Source organism: Panulirus ornatus, chromosome 6 (assembly GCF_036320965.1).
Source record: "Panulirus ornatus isolate Po-2019 chromosome 6, ASM3632096v1, whole genome shotgun sequence".
Lineage (NCBI taxonomy): Eukaryota > Metazoa > Arthropoda > Malacostraca > Decapoda > Palinuridae > Panulirus > Panulirus ornatus.
Genome location: NC_092229.1, coordinates 8062334 through 8084635, shown reverse-complemented (window position 1 = coordinate 8084635; position 22302 = coordinate 8062334). Strand labels below are relative to the sequence as shown.

At 37.7% G+C, this 22302-nt stretch overlaps 1 protein-coding gene across 5 annotated transcripts in view; it reads left to right on the top strand.

Moving 5' to 3' along the window:
* Positions 1 to 18732, top strand: part of Pak (serine/threonine-protein kinase PAK 3-like protein) — an 83375-nt gene extending 64643 nt beyond the window's left edge. For all 5 annotated transcript variants that reach the window (XM_071662449.1, XM_071662452.1, XM_071662451.1 and 2 more), the window contains 6 exons: positions 1201 to 1387; positions 2703 to 2791; positions 3077 to 3180; positions 7880 to 8041; positions 11574 to 11746; positions 12233 to 18732. In XM_071662449.1, coding sequence (XP_071518550.1) covers positions 1201 to 1387; positions 2703 to 2791; positions 3077 to 3180; positions 7880 to 8041; positions 11574 to 11746; positions 12233 to 12316 — 799 coding nt within the window. In that variant the 3' untranslated portion in view covers positions 12317 to 18732. The remainder of the gene's footprint in view (positions 1 to 1200; positions 1388 to 2702; positions 2792 to 3076; positions 3181 to 7879; positions 8042 to 11573; positions 11747 to 12232) is intronic.
* Positions 18733 to 22302: the final 3570 nt, after the last annotated feature.

Here is a 22302-nt window from a genome sequence, read left to right as displayed (position 1 = left end):
TCGTAGTTTGGTTCAAAGTCAGACAACTCACTTAAGGACATTTCACTGTTTGTTATGAACTTCATAATTATTGTTTCATTTAATATTACACAGAATGATTTGGTCAGTAGTTAGCAGATGGTAGGTAGCCACTGACCAGGGAGATGTATTACCACTACTATCTGCCTGGGTATCATGAGGGTTAGTTACAGCTGTATAGTAAGCCAGCACTTGAGTGGCTGTCAAGTTGCACTCCTCTGACCTAGATAGCTGTCTATTCTTTCTGCGTCACCCTCATGTGGAGTAGTAGCATTCTCTGCACAAACATATTAACTCTCTTTGTCTCACATATCACTTGACAACATTTGACTCACTGCGTTTAAACCCAGGACCACTATACCATCAAAGCAGACTCATCTTTGCTATCACAGACAGTAACCTCTCTTTCTAGACAGTCCTTGGTGCAACCAAGCTGTAGCCCCCCCCTCACACACACAGTCACTTCAACTATCATTGTTCTATCTGCTGCCATATCTACTCCCTGTTATCCAATACTCTTCACTTCCTCTATTTGTACTCCATTTACATTTACACCCCACCCAACCTATATCTTTCTACTGTTAAACTTATTAAGTTTTATTAAGTTTACTTTCATTCATAACAACTCTCAGCTTTCCTCTTTCACACACTCCACCAAACTTGGAAACCAACTCCTGCAGTTTCTCACTCATGTCTGCCACAAGGTAATATCATTAGCAAACAGTGAGAGACTCATCTCCCAGGTTCCCCTATCCCTAACAGAATGCAAACCTTCCCATTTCTCCAAAACCCTCACTACCCTGCTATAAACAAGTTTAACAGGCATGGTTACATCACATGCCCATGCTGCAGACACACCCTCACTTGCTCTCCAGATGAAAACTCTTCCATACTTTTCCTCCCATACAATATATTCTTGAGACCTTATGCGATCTCTGTCAACCCTGTCATATGCTTTCGCCACATCCACATTGAAATCCTTCTGTTTCTCAAAGGTATTGCCCAAACAAATTCTTTAAAGCTATCACCTGATCTACAAATCCTCTCCCACTCCTGAAACCACTTTCTGATGCTCTACCTTCTTAGTCATGACTGTCCAATACAACAGCAGGTATGCTCAATGAACTTGTGCCTCTGTAATTCAGACAATCACTTATTCATATATTGTAATTTATTTTACAGAGCCTCTGGTACAGTTTACACAGCAATTGAAACTGCGACGGGAATGGAGGTAGCAATCAAACAGATGAATCTCTCACAACAACCAAAGAAGGAGCTAATTATCAATGAAATTTTGGTAATGAAAGAAAATAAGCACCCTAATGTTGTAAATTACTTGGATTCCTATCTTGTTAACGAAGACTTATGGGTAAGTTTTTCTTTTTCATACAAAGTTAGTATGTTTTCTATCTAGTAAACAAATATTGACTGAATTTCATCTGAAATTTAGGTACTTCTTTAAAAGATATAGGTGAAAGTTTTAAAACTAAATGTGCAGGATCCATTGGTTTTGCAATGGAGATATGTTCCAAGATAAAAGCACTTGCATGACTTACAACTCTGGATCTGACTGGTGCAACTGATACTTTTACAAACATATATAATTTTGCTGTTATGAAAAATTGGTTTCCCACTTCTTGTTTTCTCCACCTCTGATACATGTATCCTCTTTGTCAACCTTTCCTCACTCATCCTCTCTATATGTCCAAAGCATTTCAACACACCCTCTTCTGCTGTCTCAACCACACTCTTTTTATTATCATACATCTCTCTTACCCTTTCATTACTTACTCAATCAAACCACCTTACACCACATATTGTCCTCAAACAAACATTCCATTTCCAACACATCCATTGTCCTCTGTACAACCCTATCTGTAGCCCATGCCTCGCTACCATGTAATATTGTTGGAACTACTATTCCTTCAAACATACCCGTTTTTAATATCCGAGATAACGTTCTTTCTTTCCGCACATTCTTCACTGCTTCCAGAACCTTAGTCCCCTCTCCCACCCTATGACTCACTTCCATAGTTCCATTCACTGCTAAGTCCACTCCCACATATCTAAAACACTTCACTTCCACCAATTTTTCTCCTTTCAAACTCACATCCCAACTAACTAGATTAGGGTCTCAGCTGCCTGCACCATATCAGGTAACATAAGAAAATGTTTTTTTAAGCAACTTGAAAAACTGTGATTCACAGGGTTAGAAAGGAAACCAGTGTGAGGAGTTATGGAGTTCATTAAAACAATGTGTATGAGTAAAGGGAATGTGAGTTAAATGTAGGGGAAAACAAAGGTAAAGCAGTAGAGTGAGGGAATGGACATATTACACATTTTCTAATGGTTATATCACAAGATATATATGCAAATATTTTATTGTACAAATGTTTTAATGAGCTACCTTTCTGCATAGTGAGAAGAGCTCTGCATTATACTGCATAAATCAATTGATCAAAAAGTTATGTTTAGGTTTGCACTGTATTGGGTTCATTTGATACTTAGTAGAACAATATAGTTTACTAAACCTTGAATATCACCATGTCAATAATTATAGCATTACATTTTGTCAAACTAAGGAAGCAAAGAATTTTCTATGTCTTATCTGGTTGATATGATAATATTTTTCTTTCAACTTGAATTTTGAAAAGCTTTCTTTTACATCCATAGATATATTACAGGTAGTTATGGAATATTTACCGGGTGGCTCCCTTACTGATGTTGTTACTGAAACATGCATGGATGAAGGACAGATTGCTGCAGTTTGTAGGTGAGAATCATTGGATTAGATATATTAATTGTTGTACAGGGAAAATGTGTTGTATTTAGATATATGGAAAAGACATTTTTCAGATTCATATAAAATTGCTTCCTTCTGATTTGTTGCAATTTTTTTTTTCATTGTGTGTGTGGCATTGACATTAGGAAAACTAACATTATCATATAATACCAAATGATTTCATTAGCAAGAACTTTCTTAGTTATTAGAAACTATATACTTGATTAATCTATTTTGTATAATTATTGTAATATTTTCTTGTATTTGCCTTGACAGGGAAGTACTTCAAGCCCTGGAGTTCCTCCACCTTAGCCATGTTATACATCGTGATATCAAGTCAGATAATATCCTTTTAGGAATGGATGGAAGTGTTAAGCTTAGTAAGTATAGATAACACATGATTTCATTTTATGTTACTATCTGTAGTTTCTGATTGTTTGTTACATGTTTTCATTTTCACTTTCTTATTAGCACTACTGTTTCTGAGTGCGATTTTTCTGTAGAGTATTGCTTTTATCACCTGCCATATATATTCTGGTTACTTTATTCAATGAGGATATTTAGTGAGGCATACTTTCCTTTCACATGTATCCTGCATAGTGCAAGTTCTTGGCAGATGCTTTAAAACCAGGGTATGAAATAAGTTTCATGAATTACATGGCAAAGATTCTGAATGGAAAACCCTGCAATGGATATGGGAAAGTGCATGTACCCTGTAGATAAATAAAAGAATAGAACCTGTAAAGACATCATTATTTCTTCATGTGTATTTGCCATTAACATTGTTTTCAAAGTGTTTACATATTTCTCAATTTTGATTATATATCCCTAGAATCCCTTTTTACGAGGATCCTGTTGCTGAGTGTAGCATAGCCTTGGAACTCCAGGAGATCCAAGAAAAGAGCCCTGGGGGTAACACCTAAACCCTTTCAGAAAATAATTCTTGGATTGATTGAATATTTTAAGAAATGATAGGGTTAGACAGAGGTGTGCTTGTAAAAGGAATATGTATGAGAGAGCTGGAGAGGTAGTGCTGATATGGTTTGGGCGAGTGAGGAAAGGATGACTGAGGTTGAGGGAACAAGGGGTTGGAAAGATGGAGTGAAAGATGCTTTGAGATATCATTGCCTGAACATGCATGAAATATATCAGATTGGGACTTTGTGATGTACAAAGGGCAATATGATGTCATGAGGCTGAATCAGGGTAAATGAAGAGGTCATAGAAAGGTTTAGGGGGCCTGGGAGTGGCTCTTATTTCAGTATTTTACGTGACATCTAGAAGGATGTGAATGAATTTGGCTGTACTTTGTGTGTTCTTGGCACTACCTCACTAACACAGGAAATGGAAACAAGTATGGAAAAAATAAGAGGGCTCATGAGAGTTGGGATGAGCTAGTATTAGCAAACTTCAGATAAAGAAAATGTTTTGGAAGGAGGTTATTAGGGTGAGAATAACAAGAGAACAAATTAAACCATTGTTGAAAGGGGCAAATGGGGAAGCTGTTGCTGGCAGAGGTGAATTGAAGAGGAGATGGAGTAAGTACTGTGAGAAAATATTAAATGTTTGATGATAGGGTGGCAGATTTAGGGTTTTGGGTCAGGGAGGTTTAAGTCATATTCATGGCAAGTGGTTTCATTAAAATAGAAGAGATGGTGAAAGTCTTTTTATAAGATGAAATATGGCAAGGTGGCTGGAGTGAATGGTATTGCAATTGAATTTCGATATTGTTGATTGGTAAATTATGATTTTTAGTGCTTGTATGGATCATTATGAGGTGCCTAAGGATTGTAAAAATGCATGTATAGTGCCACTGGATAAGGCAAGGAATGCAGATGTGAGTGTTCAAATTATAGAAACTGAGTGTGAATGAATGTGGCATTTTTGTCTTTTCCTGGTGCTACCTCCCTGGAGGGGTGTGTGTGTGTGTGTGCTGTTTCCTGTGTGGCGACGGGAATGGATGCAGGCAGCAAGTATGAATATGTACATGTGTATGTATGTATATGCCTGTTTATGTATATGTATGTATACGTTGAAGTGTATATGTGCGTGTATGGGTGTTTATGTATATGTATGTGTATATGTGGGGTTGGGCCATTCTTCGTCTGTTTCCTTGCACTACCTTGCTAACGTGGGAAACAGCAGTTAAGTGTAATAAATAAAATATGAATTAATATATCTTTTTTTTAAACTATTCGCCATTTCCCACGTTAGCGAGGTAGCGTTAAGAACAGAGGACTGGGCCTTTGTGGAATATCCTCACCTGGCCCCCCTCTGTTCCTTCTTTTGGAAAAATTAAAAAAAAAAATGAGAGGGGAGGATTTCCAGCCCCCTGCTCCCTCCCCTTTTAGTCGCCTTCTACGACACGCAGGGAATACGTGGGAAGTATTCTTAATCCCCTATCCCCTATATATATATATATATATATATATATATATCTAATATTTTTTAGTGCTTCCCAAGTCAATGCAAAACATAAAGTCACCATACACATCTTTTTTCCACATAGCAAATAGGATTGCATTAGTTTACAAGGGGACCTAAACAGAGTCCAAAGTTGATTTGAAATGTGGTCGATGAAATTCAACCCTAGCAAAGTGAAGTAATGAGTATGGAACAAAGTGAAAGATGGAATCCGTATAATTATTACTTAGAAAATAGTAATCGCCAAGATACCATGTGTGAGAGGCACTTGGGAGTAGACATCATCCCTGACCTGTCATTGGAGCCCCATATTAGGAAAATAGCTAAGGAGACAAACTGTCTCCTGGCATGTATCAGAATAGCTTTCAAGTTTATGGGTAAATGAATAATTAGCAAGCTATTCATATCCTGTATAAGGCCAGAACTAGAATATGCTTCTCTTTTTTGGTCACCATATGTAAAGAAGCACAAAAACTCATAGAGAAGGTCCAGAGGAGGGCAACAAAGATGGTACCAGAATTAAGGGAGCTAAGCTATAAGGAAAGGCTGGAGAGACAAAATTTCACTCCATGGAAGAGAGAAGAGTGAGGGTTGACCTGATCACAACCTAAAAGTTTGTTAAAGAAAGCAACAAAATGGACTGTGGACAGTACTTTGAGAGAGTTAGGGGTCGACGAACCTGAGGAAGGATGTAAGAAATTCTTTTTAGTATGAAAGTGGTGGATGATTGGAGCAGGATGACTGGACATGGTTAATGCAGACAGCATATATAAGTTCAAGAGGTCGTGTATAGTAAAGAGTGTTCAAGAGATGGGGCCCGAAGAATGTAAAACTTCTTCCACATACAGTACAAAGTGTTAATTACACAGATTTATTCCATTGAACTTAGAAATTAATTCTTGTATTTTTTCATCTGAAATCCCATAGCTCTAACCATTCGTTTAACTGCATCCATTGATCTGTTCCAGGGTTTGGCTCTTTTACTTTCAGCTCTGTTGCTATACATCTTAACCAAACAATCATCTGCCTTATATTCTTCATGTCTATAGTGTATAATTTCTTCTCTCCCATTTTACAGATATTACTTTACTTTATGCTTTAGATAGTTGATTGCTTTTGTGCCCTTTGAACTGGGTGTATCATTTACCAATACACCACACAGATATTATGCGAGGGTTAGTAACTGTTGGGTAGGTTGATTCCATGTCTTCTGCTTGCCTTCCACAGCTGGATTGGGGACCTCTTAATGTTTTCCCAATTCATACAATTTCCTTTCCTCTAAGAGAAAACTATATCGTTACTAATGAACAGTGGGTTATTTATTATTTGTCATTAGGTCTGTTGTTGAGTGCCTGTGATTGGTGCCATGATGAGCAGCTTAGTTATATATCAACCATTAAATGTAGGCCATTGCAATATTCCAAATAGCACGTGCCAAAAATAAAAGGTCTTCAGTTTACCTGTCATGAGAAAAGTGGATATAAAATGAAGGGATATATCCAAACAAGGGAGCTACCTTACATTATGTGGCTGCCATATACTGCTTATGGTAATCCATAGATACCCCATTAGATGTGATGCATGAGTGGTAGAGGCAGTGTAGAGTTAGAGCAGGCAGGGTGAGCTTTGTGATGCACTTTCAATAATGGCACTAATCATTATTGTTGAAAGAAATGTGTGTAAAAGTAAAGGATATGTACAAACAAATGACCTATTATTATATTCTTCCGTGTTAGCGAGGTAGCACAAGGAAACAGACAAAAGAGTGGCCTCTCCCACCCACATACACATGTATATACATACATGCACATATATGCACCTATACATTTCCACGTATACATACATATACATACACAGGCATATATATATATACACATGTACATATTCATACTTGCTGCCTTCTTCCATTCCCGCCGCCACCCCGCCACACATGAAATGGCACCCCTCCCCCCGCGTGCGTGCGAGGTAGCGCTAGTAAAAGACAACAAAGGCCACATTCGTTCACACTCAGTCTCTAGCTGCCATGTGTAATGCACCGAAACCACAGCTGCCTTTCCATATCCAGGCCCCACAAAACTTTCCATGGTTTATCCCAGATGCTTCACATGAACTAACATAACTTATATGGCCTGGTTACAGTGCTGAAGTTCAGCTTAAATCCTCCAATGGAGATGGTGGAGGATAGGGGGTACATTAGGGGGTGAGCCTTGTGATGCAGATTCACTAAATGGTACTCATTGCTAATGGTGTTCACTGTTTGTTCATGTACATATTAACTTTTATTTAATTGTTCGGTATAATTACTTCAGAATTGCTTTTCAGAGAGTGGTATTGTCTAAAATAAGCACCTTCAAAATATTGGGAGGGGGCTCAAAATAAGCCTGTACAAATTAGAACTCTTGTGATGACTCCCTGCGCCAACTTCAAATGTCATTGAATGATAGCTACTGGCTTTTATGGGGCCTTCGACGACATGCATGGAATACATGGGCGGATATTCTTTACTCCCCTATCCCCAGGAATACAGTTTACATAGGCAGATGTATTTTTATGAAAAATGTAACTTAAAACTTCCACAGCTCATCTATGTGTCTCATTTTTCCCAGTGTAATACTTATGATTAAAACAATTTGATATATCCCTCTCTTTCCACAGCTGACTTTGGTTTCTGTGCACAAATATCTCCAGAGCAGAATAAGAGAACAACAATGGTTGGCACTCCATACTGGATGGCACCAGAAGTAGTGACAAGGAAGCAGTATGGCCCAAAAGTTGATGTATGGTCATTAGGTATTATGGCCATTGAAATGATAGAAGGTACAGTGAGCAGTGATATATATATAATAGGTGTTCTTGGATGTCTGCTTTCATCCACACATGTTTTCATTAAAAGTTATGATCTCTTCAACTTAAAATGGGATATTCCCTTATGACTGTAATTTATTCAGATATTGATGCATGTGTTCCTATAAGGACAGAATTGTTTTTTTTTAATGCACTGGTCTTGCTTGAAGGTAAATTTTTTAAAGTGGAATACACCAATCTAAATGAATGCTAGATTTTGTTCATAAGTAATATTTTTCTTTCTTATAAAGTTCATGTATACTGTATATGTTTTGTGTGCTGAAAAACAATGGTGATAAGGAATATCTGGTGTAAAAAGAGGGACTTGAATAGATATGTGAATGAGTAAGAGGGATGGTAAGAGGGCATTGTCGGATTGAATATTAAATGACAGGCATGCAAGAGAGAGGCTCTTGGATGTGAATGTGTTAAGAGTAGCAGTTTGTGAGATGTCTTGAGTATTACCTGGTGGAGGCAAGGTTGAAGATTTGTGGAGGTACTCGTAAAAGAAGAAACGATGTGAGTGAGAAGAGGGTGCAGAAAGAAAGTGAGCTTGGAAAAAAAGGTATGTGTGAAGAAATATCAGGAATGTTTATTCAAACAGTGTTGGCATATGCAAGCGGTGTGGCATGAGGGAGGTGGGTTGGTGAAAAAGGGTAGTAAGTGGTGACATGACAAAAGTAAAGTTGTTAGTGGTACGTAACAGGAAGGAGTGCAAATGATTGGGAGATGTTCAAGTGGCAGGTCTAAGAAAAAGGTGCAAGGGTTGAAAAAGAGGTCACGTGATGTTAGGGTGAGTGAGCATCAGTAAACTTCAGGGAGAATGATATTTTGCAAGGATGTTAATATTGTGAGGAAAATTGGAACTAATGGGAACATCAGTGAAGGGGACAACTGTGGAAGTAGTAACAGGTAGCAGTGAGATGAGGAGATGGAGTGAGTGTTTTAAAGGATAGTTAAATGTATTTGATGATGGGTTGGTATATGTAGGGTGTTTGGGTTGGGGAGGTATGTGAAGTGGTTTTGTGAAGAGAGAAGAAGTGGTGAATGTCTTGTGTAAAATGAGATGTGGCGAGGTAGCTGAAGTGGATGGTACTGCAGTTGAATTTTTTAAGAAAAGGGGTGACTTGTTGATTGGTTTGTCAGGATTTCAATATCTTTGTGAATCATTGTGAGGTCCTTGAGGATTGGCAGAATGCATGTAGTATAGTACCATTGTATATGGGCAAGAACAAAGGTGAGTATTCATACTATTAAGGTGTATGTTTGTTGAGTTTTCCTTGCTAAATATATGGAAAAGTGGTGATTGAGAGGGCTGATGGTGGAATAGTGTTGTTTCAAGAGTGGTAGAGCATGTGTGGATTGGTGTTTGCTTTAAAGGATGTGTGTAAGAAATGCCTGGAGAAACAGAAGGATTTGTATGTGGCATTTATGGATCTGAAGAAAGCATGTGATGGGGTTGATAGAGATGCCTTGTGAAAAGTCTTTCACATTTATTGTGTGGGAGGAAAGCTTCTAGAAGCAGTGAGTTTTTTCAAGAGAGTAAGGCATGTGTGCGAGTTGGAAGAGAGGAGAAAGTAGTTTCTGGTGAAAGTTGGTATGCTATAGAGGTGTTTGATATCGCCGCAGCCATTTAATTTGCATATGGATGGGATGGTAAGGGAGGTAAATGCAAGGTGTCTTACAGAGAGGGCCGACTATACAGTCAGTAGGGCATAAGGTGGCCTGAGAAGCGAGACAGTTGTTTTGCTGATGATGCAGCACTTGTGGCAGATTCAAGGGAGAAACTACAGAAGTTGGTGTCAGTTTGGGAGAGTGTATTAAAGGAGAAAGTTAAGAGCAAATAAGAACAAAAGCAAGGTTTTTAGGTTTAGCATTGCAGGACAAATTAATTGGGGATGTGAATTTGAATGGAGAAAATTTGGACGAATTGAAGTGTTTTTGATACCTGGGAGTGGACATGGCAGCAATTGGAACCATAAAAGTGGAAGTTAGTTATAGGGTGGGTAAGGGATATCGTTTTTTGAGTATTTAGAAATGTGTGCAAAGAGAGGTCGTTATTTGGGAGGGTAAAAATGAGTATGTATTTAAGATATGGCAGTCCCACAAATGTTGTATGGATGCAAAGTATGAACTGTAGATGAGAATATGTGGAGGAAGATGGATGTTTTGGAAAAGAATTGTTTGAGGATAGTATGTTCTGTGAGGTAGTTTGATTAATAATTATTAAAAGGGTAAGAGAAAGGTGTGGTAATGAGAGCTGAAGAGGGTTTGCTGAAATGATTTGGACATATGGAGGAAATGAGTGAGGGGAGATTGACAAAGAGGATATGTATGTCTCTATATCTGTCTGCCTACATCTCTGATGCCTGTTCCCTTTAAGAACTCTCTGAAAGGAGTGGCCACAGCAAAAGTGTCCATAACTGTTGAACTAGTGCCACTTCTTATCCTTTAGTGCCTCACCCTTAACAGGTCACTGGCAGAGGGCAACTTTAGCAGTGTTTTCAGAGGGCCTCAGTGTTTCCAGAGGCTCCTACCTAATGTGCTCACTAACTTCTTTTTCTTAATTTGTCTACCTAATATTCCTGCCATATGTTCCAGTTTCTTACGTCTACCTGATGCTCCTAGCTAATACTCCTGTCTAAGATTTCTACCTAATGTTCATGTTTAACATTCCTACCTACTGTTTATATCTGTTTCTTCTACTATTTTGGCAAAAGGTAGGGCTAGTGCATAGCACTCACTGTAGGAAAATCTAGTGTTACAAAAGAATGAGTTATGTGAATTTTGTCAAATGTTATGTGTGACAAGGAGAGATTGTATACTCATGCACAGAATGGCTATATTTGTCTTAAGTTAGTATTATTATTGTTATTATAAATACCCATGGGCCAGTTTCTGTGAAGAGTCATGGTGTTACCCAGAATCTTTCTAAAGATACCTTGAGCTCATGGCTTCACTACCTCTTACAGGAAATTTTAAATTCTTTTTGAGTGAGCAGTTCACTGATGAGACCGTACTCCCACTGATAAGGCCCTGCCAAAGATGGAGATGGAAGGATGGAGTGAAAAAAAGATTTTGAACATGCAATAGGGTGCAAGACATGCACGAAATAGGATGAAGTGGACAAATGTGGTATGCAGTGGGCGATTTGCTGTCGGTGGATTGAACCATGTCATATGCATTAGCTATGGGAAACCATGGAAAGGTCTTTGAGGCATGGTTGTGGATAGGGGGCTGTAGTTTCATTGCATTACATGTGACAGCTGAATCAATGCATGTGAAAAGGTTAAGAGAAACCATGTTTGGGTCCTCGGGGCTTGGTTGTGGAAGGGTGCTCTGGTTTTAGAGCATTATACATGACATCTACAGAATGGATGTAACTGAATGAGGCCATTTCTTCATCTAATTTTTGAGAGCTACCTCACTAGTTTGGGAAATGGTAAACATTATGAAAAAAAATTTTGAAAGTACAGACTTGGTAACTTTTTATTTCACTTTGTAGGAGAACCCCCATACCTGAATGAGAATCCACTCAGAGCATTGTACCTGATTGCAACCAATGGCAAGCCAGAAATTAAGGAGCGGGAGAAGCTTTCTCATGTATTTCAAGATTTTCTTGACCAGTGCTTGGATGTCGAAGTTGAAAGGCGGTCTACAGCTCACCAGCTCCTTAAGGTATATTCTAGTCTTTAAGAGTTTTCCTCTCTTAGGAAGGTAATTTCCATCTTCCATTTTACCTTTCAAAACTGTGTATCTTTCCTCTTTCTTTTTTTCACTGAAGCATGTTTCCTATTGCTAAACTGATGGAAGCATCAATTACTTTCATAGTTTTCCCAGACATTTTTCTTCGATCAGCTTTTTTTTTTTACCATTGTAGATAAAGCCTTATTGAAAAAAAAATACATGTGAACCTTCAGCACCTCGTTTTCTTTTATATATACACCAGTCTCACAGTCACATAATGCAAAGATCCTTTTTCCAAGTCATTGCTGTCACATAGTGCAAAGATCCTTTTTCCAAGTCATTGCTGTTTAGTGTTGTTTGGTAACCTGTAAGTATAGTTTAAAGTACTTTAATTAATGGTAACTTCATATTTTGATAGAAATGCTGATAATTATGTGTGTGATGTGAAACAGTATATTCAACCAACTTCTCTTTCAGCACCCATTTTTGAAACTAGCTCGACCTCTTTCAAGCCTTCACCCTCTTATTGTCGCAGCCAAAGAGGCAGCTAAGAACCACTAGTTATGAGAGTTTAGAGTTGGACTACGACTGACTCTGCCTGCATCAGCCATGGCAGCTTTGTGCCCTGTAATGCTGGGACATTCAGCTGTTCATTATATTATTTGAGCAGCTTATTATAGGACCGTGGATCAGAAGTTGGCAAGTTTACTGAGGGAGTAAATCAGCTTGCCCGAGTTGCTATAGAAATTGGCCAACCACCAGTGTTCAGAAATGACAGGTGTGAGGTGCATGACAATGCCTTGATTATCCAGAACCCAGTCTTTAGATTCTGGATCTTTCAGGACCAGGGTAACCCATTGTGTATCTTAAGGATATAAGTGAACCAGAATCTGAATTATTTTTGAGTATTATTCAAACTCAGGACTGTTTGCAAAATCATAGTTGTAACTTAAATGTCTTAGTGTGCATAATCAATTAATTGTATTTATTTATACCAACAACTTGAGGGTTAATAATGTAATATAGGAAGAGGTAGATGACAGAGGTATAAAGAACATCAGCACTGAATATTATTAGCAACACAATCAAAATATAAAAGTGTCCTTGACAATCCAGTCTAGTTTTCTGGGTTAAGGATAATTTTGGTATTGGTCAGTTTTCTCTTTGGAACTTCCTAATTATGCTAAAGATGAAAGTGACACAAAAGCACAAATATGTTCTTGTTAGAAGTGCAAGTCTTCAAATAACCCCCCCAGAAATTAGCAAAGAATCTTTGCCAATGTAGTGGATATTGGGTGATCAGTATATCATCGAATCACCTGGAAAGCTTTTTATTCATAGAAAGAAATGTCTGATAGGACTAACATCCTCTTATGACTGTTTATAAGGGTACAGGTTACTATGTAAGATCTGTTGAGCAAAGTTTTGCAGATCTGATATTTGTCTTGGTAATCTCATATTGATCTGAGGATGTTTCCTTGTTCTCTCTGTATGTGTTCACTCAGCTCTTGTTATCCTCAACAAATAAAGGACAAAACTTTTGTAATATTGTACATTTCAGAACTGAGCTTGTAAATTGTACGTAACTGGCATTCTCAAGCTTGTTTGTTACAGGAGATGTAAGGGCAAGTTTATTAGGTGGACTCAAGCCAGTCGACATATTGATAATATTTAAGTAAGGTATGCACGAAGCACTTGTTCTGGAGCCATTCTGTTTTCTTTACATTTTCTGAATAATGAATCATCCGTTCAGAAAAAAAAAAGAAGATGCAGCTTGTGAGTGAGCATTGTAAGATTTTCAAGAGTCATGATAAATTACATGACCATGGAGCTCCCTATCAGGCATTATTGTTAGAGATCAGAGAATTGCCAAAAAGGATTTTCTCATGTTTTACTGCAAAAGTTATAAAATTTCGTATATTTAGTTTCCCTACAGTCATATGATTAGCATCATAACCCAACTTTGTCTTTATTTAGTATTTTACCTGACCTGAGGATATGTACCACTTCAATTTTTGAAAGGGGTATGATTTTTTTTTTTTACTGTGCTTCTGGAATGCATCTGCTTTATGTGTGTGAATGCTAAACTGATGTTCAGATTTACGTAAAAAAAGCTTTAACTTTGACGTCAGATCTGTACATTCATATTAACAGAACTCTTCTGTAACTGCAATGTTTTAAGGAAACTGTACAAGCTGCACAGTTATGAGTGAAGAAAATAATTTTCTGAATCTAGACATAAATAGAGTTGAGTTAGTGCCTGTGAAATGTAAAGATTGACTTGAGTGCACCTTCTGAACATAACCCAGATTTGTCTGGCTGTATCAGTCAGGAGTTAATTGTGAATTATTCATGTCACAGTTATGCATATATTAAGATGTGTAGTCACAAATTGATGTAGAGTTAGAAAGTTAACCCGTGCCTCATTTTCAGAGTTCACAGTGAATTGATGGTTCAGTGCAGTAGTGGGTAAATGCGCTATGGAGAAAGCCAAGGTCTTGTCATTCATATTGAGCGAGGGAATGGTGACATTTGTTTTGTGTTTTATGTTTGGTATCAGTATTAGCCATAGAAAATCAGCAAAATAATTATGTGCTCATTTGTTTTCAAAAGTTAAAGTATCTTTTGTAATTTACAGAAGGCAGGAGAGCAAAACACATGATAGTTTGACAGTTTACCCATTTATTTATTCACGACTGAAAGGCTTCAGAATATACATAAAATCTGAGTGATAGTAATGCTTCAGCTTAGAAGTCAGATTTATCACTTTTCAGTTTTTCATTTCACTTTTTATGAAAAGTGTAATAGCCTTGTAATTGTTACAGGGATTCTGTATCATGTTGGTGTGGGGCATCATCAGAGAGATACTGCAGGTAAAATTAACTAATTGTACAATAAAATTTCAGCTCTAGGCCTTCTAGTTTCTTTAAAGTTCAATTATGAAGCAGCACACCAGCAGCTTTTGGATCTCTGTGCCATGAAAAAATGTATCATATATTTTTATCTACATAACTGTGGTACTTGACATTGTGTGGCAATTTTTATTAGTGCATCTTAGATTGCATTTGTACTTTATACATATGAATTTGGTATGTAAAGGAAGTAACTAAAGTGGCAGGAGTTTAGTGTGAGTACTGAAAGAGTGCTATACGAAGAGGGGTGGGTATCATGGCAGATATTTCCATCATTAACCAGTAGGGATAGAACAACACTCATCCACAAAGTCATTCTTGTTTGGTATAATCATATTGAAGGCTTACTTATCATTTTCAACAAATTTGAAATTTTGTTGTGTATGTAGTAGCCAAATATCTGATCAGTTTCAGGGTTAGGTAACTGCAGTGTGGTCATATTATCAAATGTTGATTCCCAAGTACTTTTTTTAAGGGGCCCAAATAGTTATAATATATGAGAGAACTGGAAATGAAATGTAATAAACAGAAAGAAAAAAATGAAAAGAATTGTCTTCCTTTTCCATTTGCTGAAATTCAAATTAGTGCTGTAGATATGCTGTTAAGTCCCATTTAATGTTCTAAGGCAGCATTCATAAATTTTCCCCATTTTGTACTTTTATTTCAAGTGTCCACAAATATACTCATGCACAAGGAATGCAGTATTATGAAGTTTAGCAATAAGTGAACAAAAAAAAAAAATGAACATACTTTTGCCATGAAGTTTAAAATTTTTATTAATAGATGTATTGCACAATACATCTGTCAAACCATTCATAAGAGAGAATACTGATTTTTAGTTAGTAGTTGCAAAGATTATTCATTGGACTAACTGCAACAGTGAATATTTGACTTTTACTTATGGCTGCCACAGATTCTATAGCAAACTGACAAACTGTTTCTTTTTAATCCCTGTATGTAAACTAGAATGTTTGATTAATCAAAATGTCAGTGAACTTGTCAATATCCTAAGGTCATGCTGACTGTTTTTCAAAAAAACAAAGGCATCCATTCTATGGGGCATTAGATAGCTGTATGAGGATGTGATGGCAATTAATTATTTGTACTTACAGTAGTTAAATTCTTTGAATTTAAAAATTGGCTTTATGAAGTCAACACATTTAAAAAGTGATTTGGCAAATCAAATTTCATATATGCTTATATAAAGATTTATAAAAGCAGACATTTGGATGGTTGAAAAATGTAAAACAAGTGTTGGTGTGGCTATTTCCTCATCTTGCTGTTTGTGGTTTGCTTAATGAGTGCTGCTAAAAGCTCTTAAGTTTTTTATAACTAATTTATAAAGTCACCTCCTGACCCTCAATTTGATTATCTTATGATTTCTTGCTGAAGGTAACCTCAATAGCTTTATTAAAAGAAAATGCCAAATATACCAAAGGGTAATAATTATTTGGGAAATTAAAGAATGGCAGCAACAAGCAGTGTAGTAGGTTGCAGTGTTCTTGAAAACTCCAAGGGTGCCTCGTGTACTTGTAAACTTGGTATCTGGTAGACAGGCAATGGGGGGCATGAAAGTGAATGTATTCTTTTTCTCAGGAGAGCTGTGTTAAGGGCTGTTATTTCCTTGTCACACAGCACCCGACAACACCAGGGATTAGCTAATCAGTAATGAACCACAAATCACAGACTTGTGAAACAGTACCATGTTCTTTTTGCCTGTTGGAAAGAGTGTTGTATTTTAATTCAATACTAAATTCAGTTGCAAGTGTACCAAATCTCAAAGAGCATGTTGCTAAGAGTTGACTTGTAATGTGGAGCATGTTTAGACTTGATTCTTAAGACATCTGTGGGGTGAAATAGTACAAAATCAATCATTCCTGATACTCGGTGACAATAAGAGAATTGGCTCGCTAAGCATGCTTTCTAAGACCTTACTTGCCTTCAAGGGATGTCTTAAGAATGCAGGTGCTGAAATATGAGTATGTGCAGTCAATTTACCAAGTCTTGTGAAAATCACATCATCCTTTGTGTAAACTGCCAAGTGTGTACTTGTGCTGGGTTTCATGTTCATAGAAGACAGCCCAGTTTTTATTCAGGACCAAGCCAATGAGCCATAAAATCTGTTGTGAATGTATTTATTGTGCAGTTTTTAATTTAAAGTATATTAGAATATTCGGTTTTACATAACGTAACAGTTGAATCTCAAATGCCTACGTCACTGGAATGGGGTGAAAGATATGACCCAGTTATTTAACAACTTGAAAATATTATCATAAAATTTATGCTTCAATTCAATGATAATTGTAATGAGGGCTTCCCATTACAAAAGGAAATGAAATACAGGTTACAAAGTAAATAGTTGACTCATTCATTTCCATACTAAAGACACCAAATGTGATCTATAATGGCAAGATGCTGGTACTAACTTATAACTGCACACTTTCAAATGCCAAAGTACACATGATTCTAATTAGATAAGAATGTGAATAAAAAGGGCAATTGATAGTTTCAGACTATAATTATAAGACTTTACTGGGTTACCAGTTAGTGATATGTGAATCAGGGCTCCAGTAGGACTGAGCTGCTTCTACAGAAGCAGCCTAAATTTTTTTGAATTCTCAAACAATATAGAAAAAGTTGAAGCTTTGGATCATTCAGTCAGTCATCAGAACATTGCAAAGCAGTAGGTGACTTTCCTTGCTTTGGTATCACAAATATGGTGAAAAAGAAAACTGACTACACTGTGATTCTCAGTTATGAAAAAAATAAACTGCTCATATCAGTGACGCATATAACAGATCTATGAAGGCTGTGGTATCTCCTTATATTCTGTACCAGCAATTGGTATAGAGGAGGAGAATATTTGAGATAGTCTCAAAGCAGTGCATATGTGAACTGAAATTCAGGTATACAAGTCATTAATTGTAAAATGAGTCTTCAACTTAATACAAGTATTAACTAAATGGGCCTATAATTTAGGGTGATTCCCTTAAGTGCTGTTATGAGAAGTGGCCATAATCTACTTGTATTTCTCTATGCAATATGTATAACTGGTTTTTAGGTGCTGAGAAAGAGGAGGGCAACAGATGCTCTTCACAGGTTTTATGAAATGCAATGTTAAACAATCAGTTTTGTCAGTTTATAGGTTTTATCATTTTTAATGTTCCAGAATAAGTTTTGTCAGTTAATCTGAATGTTAGAAGTTCAAACCAAAATTAATGTTTGGTGATGCAAACCTTTTCTTTATAGGCTGTCTGTATACCAAGTCTGATGTTTTGGTGCATAAAAATAACTAAAATGTATGCATATGGCAAGTTATTTTGCCCTTAGCCTTCTGAACTGTCACAGTACTGTAAAATATAGAATGCAATGTGCTCCACCTGCAGTTATATGTGATAGCTGTGATTGTTTTAAAGAAAGATAAATGTGAAAAATGGTACACCATTGCTGGAACCATTGCACTTTTGGAGCATTAATGCATAATGCTGATTTTAAGAAAACATTCTGCTCAAGTAAGCACATGATTGATAGGGCACTCCTGTTGTCCCTTCTCCTCCTCTATAGGCACCAAGTTTGGCACTATGTGTGTATCAGAGAAATCCTGTGTTATTCATACCTTATGTAAGGAAGACAGCTTGAACATCCAATTTTCTGCACTGCTTACCTTCCATATATGAGTTTGCTGAAATTGGTACAAGATTTGGTCTTCATGATGCCATTTACTTGAATAATAATTTGAATTTAAACTGTGGATATTGCAGTTGGTCTTTATTTTTTTTATCTAAAATTAATCATCCAAGAAATTTTTTACTTCAAAATTACTTTATTCTTGGAATATTAAGATTTACCAGATAAAGTGCATTAGGAAATTGTAGCACAAATATATGGTATGAATTATACAGGAACTCTGATGAGCACTAGTTGCAACACTAAGGAGCTGTGGTGAGTTTCCATCATGTCTGCTGGTGTCTTGAAGGACACTGTACAGTCAGTACCAAATAGAATTTGAATTTTCATTTTATATGAATATAACTGTCAAGTAAATGAATAAATATAAGGATTTTAGATATTGCTGATTTGCTTTCCTATGAATTACAGCAATTTTATCTACTGTTCACCTTCACAGAATCACATCATACATTGAACTTACTTTTTGAAAGGAGGTATTTAGGTACTGTATTAGCCTCCCCAATTATGAAAGATTTTTTTGAAAGGTCTCAAACATATTCATATTTATTTATAATTACCCCAGCACCAGTTTCTCTGAAAGTCCTGGTGTTACCCTCGACCTTTCTACAATAGACTACAGAAGCCCAAGGCTACAATACTATTAGTAGCAGGGGAAATGTAGACTCCTTGGAGAGTTCATTGAGAAGACTACTGCTGTAATACAGCCTCACCAATGGGGACTTTTCATTCATGGTGTAACCTCAAGCAGATGAAGTCCAGGAACACCTTACATGTATATAAATATGTTTATACTTATCCATTTTCCACAACAGCAAGATAGTCAGGAATGGGTGAAGGATGGCCTCATTCACTCAGCATCCACCCTCTGGCTGTCATGTATAATGCACCAAAACTAGAGCCCTAGTCCATAACCAGGCCCTAAAGTCCTTTCTGTGGTTTCCCTTACTGCTTCATATACTTGACTCAGTCCACTGACACTGCATCGCCCTTGTACACAACATCACTCCAAACCACTTTCCACTTCTACCCCTTTGCACATCCATCCCCCAAAGACTCTGGCATCTCTCTCTCCATTCTTCCACTTCCTCACTGGTTTTCCCATTTTCCTTGTTCCCTACGCATCTGACAATTATACCCTCTTAGTCATCATCTTGACGCTCTTTCGCTCTAATGTTTGTAAATCACATTAGCTCATCCTTTTTAGCTGTCTCATGCTTACTCCTTTTACTACCCCACCTCTCTTTTACCCAGATGATACAGCACTGGTGGCAGATTCGAGTGAGAAACTTTAAAAGTTGATGATTTAGTTTGGGAGAGTGTTTGAAAGGAGAAAGTTTTGAGTAAATGTGAGTAAAAGCAAGGTTATTAAGTTCAGAAGAGTTGAGGGACAGGCGAGTTGAGGTATAAATTTGAATGAAGAGAAATTGGAGGAAGTGAAGTGATTAAGATACCTTGGAGTAGATATCATTTAGGGCAAAGAGCGCACACCAATCCGAAAATAAATCTTGAAGGGTAAACAGCCTCATTGTCAGTTTTAGAATATATATTTAGGAGTGAAGAGCAAGAGTGCCAGCTCAAAAATACTTAACGAGTAAAGAGCAAAGGTACCAATCCTAGAGTGTATGCACAATAGTATAATGAAAATTTGCATGATTTAGAGTTAAGAATGAGAGTCAACTTTTGGGAACATCCAGAGGAGTAAACAGCGAGAATGCCAATTTGTAGAGTACAACTTCAAGAACAAATAGTAAGGTGTCAGTTCTAGTCATATTCACAAAAGCTACGAACAAAGTTGTCACTTTGGAATGCAACAACACTACTCACGGTGAGGAACAACAGACTGCTGGATTTCAGAGGTAGTCTTCTGGTAAAGCCCATTTTCTGTCAGTCTGTACTTTGATTTCCACGGTGGTTTCAGAAGTGGTAGAGGATGAGTGGATCAGGTGTTTGCTCTGAAGAAAGTATGTGAGAAATAGAAGAACAGATGGATTTGTATGTAGCATTTATGGATCTGGAGAAGGCATATGATAGAGTTGATAGAGATGCTCTGTGAAAGGTTTTAAGAGTATATGGTGTGGGAGGTAAGTTGCTACAAGCAGTGAAGAGTTTTTATCAAGGATGTAAGGCATGTGTAAGAGTAGGAAGAGAGGAAAGTGATTGGTTCCCAGAATGTCTGTTTGTGGCAAGGATGCATGATGTCTCCATGGTTGTTTAATTTGTTTATGGATGGGGATGTTAGGGAGGTGAATGCAAGAGTTTTGGAGAGAGGGGCAAGTATGCAGTCTGTTGTAGATGAGAGGGTTTGGAAAGTGAGTCAGTTGTTGTTCGCTGATGATACATCACTGGTGGCTGATCTGGGTGAGAAACTGCAGAAACTGGTGACTGAGTTTGGTAAAGTGCGTGAAAGAAGAAAGCTGAGAGTAAATGTGAATAAGAGCAAGATTATTAGGTTCAGTAGGGTTGAGGGAAAGGTAAATTGAGAGGTGGGTTTAAATGGAGAAAAACTGGAGGAAGTGAAGAGTTTTAGATATCTGGGAGTGGATTTGGCAGTGGATGGAACCATGGAAGTGAAAGCGAGTCACAAGGTGGGAGAGGGTGCAAAGGTTCTGGAAGTGTTGAAGAATGTGTGGAAGGCGAGAACGTTATCTCGGAGAGCAAAAATGGGTTTTGAAGGAATAGTGTTACCAACAATGTTATGTGGTTGTGAGGCGTGGTCTATAGATAGGGTTTTGCAGAGGAGGGTGGGTGTGTTAGAAATGAGATGTTTGAGGACAATATGTGGTGTGAGGTGGTTTGATCGAGTAAGTGGTAATAAAAAGAGTGTGGTTGAGAAAGCAGAAGAGGGTGTATTGAAATGGTTTGGTCACATGGAGAGAATGAGTTCGGAAAGACTGACAAAGAGAATATATGTGTCAGAGGTGGAGGGAACGAGAAGTGGGAGACCAAACTGGAGGTGGAAGGATGGAGTGAAAAAGATTTTGAGCGATCGGGGCCTGAACATGCAGGGGGGTGAAAGGTGCACAGGAATAGAGTGAATTGAACGATGTGGTGTACCAGAGTCGACGTGCTGTCAATCGATTGAACCAGGGCATGTGAAGCATCTGGGGTTAACCATGGATAGACTTGTGGGTCCTAGATGTGGAAAGGGAGTTGTGGTTTCGGTGCCTTACACATGACAGCTAGAGAGAGTGTGAACGAATGTGGCCTTTGTTGTCTTTTCTTAGCGCTACCTCGTGCGCACGGGAGGACATTAACATCCTCACCTGCGTCTCAACCTGCCACGGCTTGTGTTGTAACCTGTCACGGTTTGTGTCGTAACCCGTTTCATAAACTGGGTTATAACCTGTGTCATTAGAAAAAAAAATCATACCCTTGTGTAATATATAAACTCCACCGTAACATGTCCCTCAGTGCTCTGTTCCAGCGTTTCTCTTGTTCTGTTCCTTAGGCTTTCACACTTGCTAACCATCTCTTATAAACACTCCCGTGAGGTCCTCTCCCATACCAAACATACCTACGTACCTACGCTACACAGGTGCCTCCGTCATGTATAATATTAGCGTCCAAGTTTTAAGCTCAGTGGCTTCCACGCTTTGAAAATGTGGAATGATGAAATACCCAGAAGACTATTTTTTTTTTCAGTCTTTTTTATCATCCGAGCCGGGAACGCTGATGCAACAGTCTCACCGATCCATTTTTCCAGAAACTGTGGTACCTACCCACCTCTACCACACACACACACACACACACACAACACACAGACATACACACACGCGCATTATATTGGTGTACATAAATGTCTAACGTGATACGTAACTGAGCCATCAAACATTGTCTGCTGAATCATAATGTGATTATTTCCACGATTGTACTGTGATAGCGAGCACGATAAGACGATAGGGAGCGCTGTGGATGATAAAATTCCGTTGCTATCTGTTATCGCGC